Source organism: Mus pahari, chromosome 6 (genome assembly GCF_900095145.1).
Source record: "Mus pahari chromosome 6, PAHARI_EIJ_v1.1, whole genome shotgun sequence".
Lineage (NCBI taxonomy): Eukaryota > Metazoa > Chordata > Mammalia > Rodentia > Muridae > Mus > Mus pahari.
In genome coordinates this window covers 51,132,601-51,137,740 of record NC_034595.1, presented here as the reverse complement: position 1 = coordinate 51,137,740, position 5,140 = coordinate 51,132,601, and the positions used below count along the sequence as shown (strand labels likewise).

Genomic DNA, 5,140 nt, shown 5'->3' with positions numbered 1-5,140 from the left:
TTTTTTTTTTTTTTTTTTTTTTAAATATTTGAAGTGGTGTCCGTGCTTGTCATCAAACCACAGACAAAATGGTCCTTTGGATGCAAGTGACATGCATTTAGAAATATTTTAAAAGTCTAATTTGGAGCCTATTTTCACATGCAAGAGATAGAGAATAATATAGATCGAAGCTGAGTTTTTGAAGGAACTCTTGGTCTTAGGAGATATCTCAGTCAAGTAATGTGCCTGCCTTATGAACATGAAGAGCTGAACTCATTTCCCTAGCACTCGGGTGAAAGCTCAGCCTTCTCAGATAACCCCAGGCATAGACAAGTCCAGCCAGCCCAACTGGGTAGGTGACCTCCAGTGGAGTAAGAGAACATGTCTCAAAAATCAAGGCAGAGATTGATTGAAGAAGACTCTCATCACTGACCTCTGGCTTCAGAGGAACACCCACATGCTTACACAGGCGCGCACATCCACAGAAACACAAACATATGTTCCCTGCACCGCACACTCACATACAAAGGTAAAATAAAACAACCCCTAACTATCCCAGCCATTGGAGGAACAAAACAGCCTGGTTTGTTTCCCAATAAAGGAAATCACTGGTAAGCAAGCGCTGCCCGAGGCAATCTGACCACACACCCTCTGCCTACGCCTCTGGGTGGTGCCCCCTTGCCATCAAGGTAGGATTATTCAAACATCCCTAATAAAAGTTGAAGCTGACTGAGAGGGCCCTCAATGAATTCACCAGCAAAGCTAACAGGCTCATGGTTCTCAGGAGACTCCTATACTAAATGAAGTAGGGACGGACACCTACTGACATAGCAATTGGAGACTTAGAAAACGACAGCTGAGTCTTGGGACACCTCCCCTCTGGCTTCAAGCAGCCAAACCACAGAATGAACACAGTTCTGAGAAAGGCTCAGGTAGGTTCCAACAGTCTGGAGCTCTTGGGAGCAGTAATGAGTGTTTATACCTTTGGGTAGGTCGGAGGTAGCTGGGAGGATCAACAACTAGCAGGTCAGAAACTATGTACATAAAGGCTTTCTCCTCCCTGCCAATCCAATAGAAAAGTGATGAGAGAAATACCGAAATACTGGTCCATTTTTTAATTCTTTTTTAAAAGAACTTAATAGATAAAATATATCTCCTCTCAAGCTGATGTCCTGAGCCATTGACAGGCAGGGTTGCCTTAGGAACCTCAGGCCAGAACAGAGATGTGCAAAAATGAAAAAGGATTTAAGACATGGTAAGACAGCAACAGGTTTGAACCCATCATTAGAATACGGAACAGGAAGGAGAGAGAGCTTTGGGTAGCTACTGACAACAGTATTGGTTTACATTGGCAAATTCATTGCGTGGGTGACTTTAAAAAAAAAAAAAAAAAACAGATGACCAAAAAAAGGTAAACACCCCTAAGTCCCCATCTCATCTCATCCCATCCCAATCAGCAGAGGCTGTGACCTCAAAATCACTGGCTGATGAAAGGGTAAGACAAAGTAAAGGAGCCCACGGGAACAATGGAATTAATCAAGGCCCCCAGGCCAGGAATCCAGCCTTAGGGACCATCACCCCAATTGCGCTGGACACGGGTCGGCAGCACGGCCCCATTTTCCGCTTTTCACCCAGGTGTAGTGGCAAAGAGCCAGATGTTTGGCATCCCCAAGCAAAACATGCAGGAGAGCAAACTGTTTACATTTCATCAGGGTTTTCCCTTAAGATAGGGCATCCCTGCTGATGTGCATCTTAATGGAAATTAGAAACTGTATTCACCCCCGGGGAGCCTTGAGATTAGAATAATGGCACTTCAGAACTCTGTTGGGTGAGCGCTGCTCCCATCCCAGAGTCACCTCCAGGAGATCAAAATCATCACCCAGCTTCCTTGCTGAGAGCTTTGTACCAAGAAAGTCACCCCTAACTTGTAGTAGAAACTAATTCGGCAGTCATTCAATGAATGGTTCTTTTCCCCAGCTGTTCAGTAAACTAGACTCTTCCCTAACTGGCTAACAGATGAATGGTTAAAGAGGAGGGACCTGTTTATCTAGAGAGGCTAGGGGCTGGTTGTGGGGGCGGGAAGAGTCCAGGGGCTCCAACACCCCCTCAAGGGATGCATGTTAAAAGTGAGGCCCAAGACCCCCAGAGACTTTAATCAACTTTCCCCCTCTAACTTCCAAAGAATGAATTGGTTGTCTCCACAGGCGCAGCGGGCTCTTCCCTCTCATTGTGTGCAGGCTCAGACCCAGCGAGGATCCAAGCTTCCCGCAGGGAACTAAGACGCTCCGGCTGCCGGTGGAGGCTTTCTCTAACTGTAGCGATTGTCTCTGGAGATGACCAAAATCAAGTATGCAGTAGATGACGCCTCTTCCACCTCCAAACACCACACACACACACACACACACACACACACACACACACACACACACACGTGCACACCCAGTGTCCAGAGTACTTTAGAGCAGCAGGCCGCCTCTGACTGTATACTTTGCACAAAGTGGCAGCGGCAAGCAAAGGTTTTGGGTCTGCAGGATGACCCTCTAGAGGGCGGGAGGCTCCGAACACCAAGCAGTGAAGAAGCAAGGACAAGGGAGTCCTGGGAGTACAGGGCTTTTGTTTGTACGGGTTCGCGGACCGCCTGGGCTCTGTCGGAGGCGACACTGAGAATACAAACTCCCTCTGGGACAGAGAAGTAGATAAACTGGACCCCAGTTGGGGTGCGCTAAGAATCCAGAAAGAGATAGGCAAAGGACCAGCATCTCCCCCAACACACACACACACACACACACACACACACACACACACACACACCCCACCTCCAAAGTTGTTCTACACTTCCTGTCAGCACTGACAACCACAGCTGGATGCCTAGGACCAATCCCCCAGAGCCCAGCCCGCAGCCAAGCTTCAGGGCGAGTCCTGGATGACCTCCCTCCGGCGGCCGGTGCAGGCGGCGGCCGAATGACCCGCTCCGGGACCGGCGAGGCGCTCACGGGGCACCCAGCTCTGGGGGACGGACGGTGGAACCCGGGCGCGGGCGCCGCGGCTTACCTTGGGCAGCAGCCCCGCGTGCGGCTAGCAGCAGCGCGGCCAGCAGCGCCAGCGGTGGCGGGCGCGACCCGCGGCGGCGCGGCCGGTGCATTCCTCCTCTCGTGGCGGTGCTGGCGGCTCCCTAGCGGCGCGCAGAACATCCACGGGTTCGCCCAGGGCTCCTGGTCACTTCGTCCTGCCGCAGGCACTCGCAGGACACCGGGGGGCCTTTGCAAAACTCTTTGTCCCTCTGACCTGCTCCCTCGCCTCCGCTCTGCCGCCCCGGACCTGGGAGCGCGGCTCCTCCCGGTCGGTACTCCGCAGCAGCCCTGCCTCGGCCGGCCGTTCAGTCCCAGGCTCACTGTGTCGCTCTAGCGCACCGTGTGTCTCCGGCTACGACTGCAGAAGAGCTTGCCCAGTGCCTGGAGCTGCGGTCTCGGGGCTCACTCGGCCGAGGCTCCTCCAGCTCTCTGCGATCTCTCTTCTCGCCCAACTTGTCACTTTCCACCAACTCCACAACCCAGCGCCCCAGCCCGGACCAATAGCAGAGGCGGGCCCAGGCCGGGGTCCCAGCGCCCTCTGCTGCTGCCTCCTGGACTCGCACCTTCCAAGGCATCTCAGAAAGGATCTACCACACCTCCTGTAAACCCATCATCCCTCCTCCCCCCACCCCCACGACCAGCCATTGACGTTGATGGGACCCTTGAGACATTTTGACGGAGAAGGACTTTTGGGAGGTGGGCTTCCAGTGTAATGTGTGACTGGATAAGTTAGGAAGCCCAGATTTTAACTGTCTTTTTCTCTGCCACTGCCTTGGGTGAGGGAACATGTACAGATCTTACACTGTGCCCCGTTTAATTTCTTCTTTCCCAAGAGTTGCTTAAGGGGGAGCCTTGTTTTTAATCCTAGGCTCACTACATTTATACCAAGTTCATCTGATCTTCTTCTTTCAGGACATTAAGGGAAGATTCTTCTTCATTCTTTATTGTCACTGTCCCCTTGTCTCCTGAAACTTGTTTCTTTGCCTTCTGAACATGAACATAGAGTGATATTTCAATTTGTTTTTTTTAATATATTTTTACATCACATAGGTGCTCTGTTTCTTTACATAAGGTGCTTTTCTCTTGCTCTCTCTCAGCTCAGCAAGTCTATCACCTCCTACTTACACTACTTACAGTGTTTTTATTCTTTTCTCCTGGTTTGCCGTTTATTGGTTTTGTAATTCATAAATGCTCTTAGGAGTTCAGTGCCAAGAACACCCTGGATCATATAAAGTGAGCACCCACTGTATGCCAGGCTGCCTTGGATTCCAAGGGTGCAAGAGTAGCTAAGGACCCTTGTCAGTATTGTTCCCCAGAACACAAAGATACTCAGGACCTGTCCCTGATCACCTGGCTTCCTGCTAAATGCCTTCCGCTTGCCTGCTGCATTATATATATACAGTGAGACATGTTGCAGTTTTAGACGTTGGTGTGCAGAGACTGGAGTCTAGCACGGCGGGTCCTCTGAGAGGCTCCGCCCAGCAGCTGACTCAGACATATACAGACACCCACAGCCAAACATTGGATGGAGCTTGGGAACTCTTATGAAAGAATAGGAGGAAGGATTGCCGCCCCTGAGGGGATGGGAACTCCACAGGAAGACCAACAGAGTCAGTTAACCTGGATCCTTGGGGCTCTCAAGAGACTGAACCACCAACCAAAGAGCATACCCCGGCTGGACCTAGACCTCCCCACACATACTTAGCATTTGCACAGCTTGATCTTCAGGTGGGTCCCGAACAAGTGGAGCGGGGGTATCCCAAAAGCTGTTGTCTGTCCCTGGGTTATGTTTTAGCTGGGCTGCTTTGTCTGGCCTCAGTGGCAGAGGATGCGCCTAACCTCAAAGACACTTGATGTGCCAGGGTAAGGGGGTACCCAGGATGCTCTTACCAGCTCAGAGGAGAAGGGAAGGGGGTGGGGAAGGATGGTGAGAGGGTGCGACCAGGAAGGGGGCAGTGAGTGGGATATAAGTAAATTATTATTATTATTATTATTAATGATAATAATAATATTTTTAAAAAAATTATTGGTGTGCAGAAAGAAAATGAATGACATGTCTGCACTCTCTATAAACCATGCATGGATGGCAA

The 5,140-nt window shown here is 50.6% G+C and overlaps 1 protein-coding gene across 1 annotated transcript in view; it reads right to left on the bottom strand.

Moving 5' to 3' along the window:
* Ror1 (receptor tyrosine kinase like orphan receptor 1) overlaps positions 1 to 3,549 on the bottom strand; it is a 346,999-nt gene extending 343,450 nt beyond the window's left edge. The window contains exon 1 of the mRNA XM_021200163.2: positions 3,031 to 3,549. Within this exon, the coding sequence (XP_021055822.1) occupies positions 3,031 to 3,121 (91 nt within the window). The 5' untranslated portion in view covers positions 3,122 to 3,549. The remainder of the gene's footprint in view (positions 1 to 3,030) is intronic.
* Between the last annotated feature and the right edge of the window lie 1,591 nt (positions 3,550 to 5,140).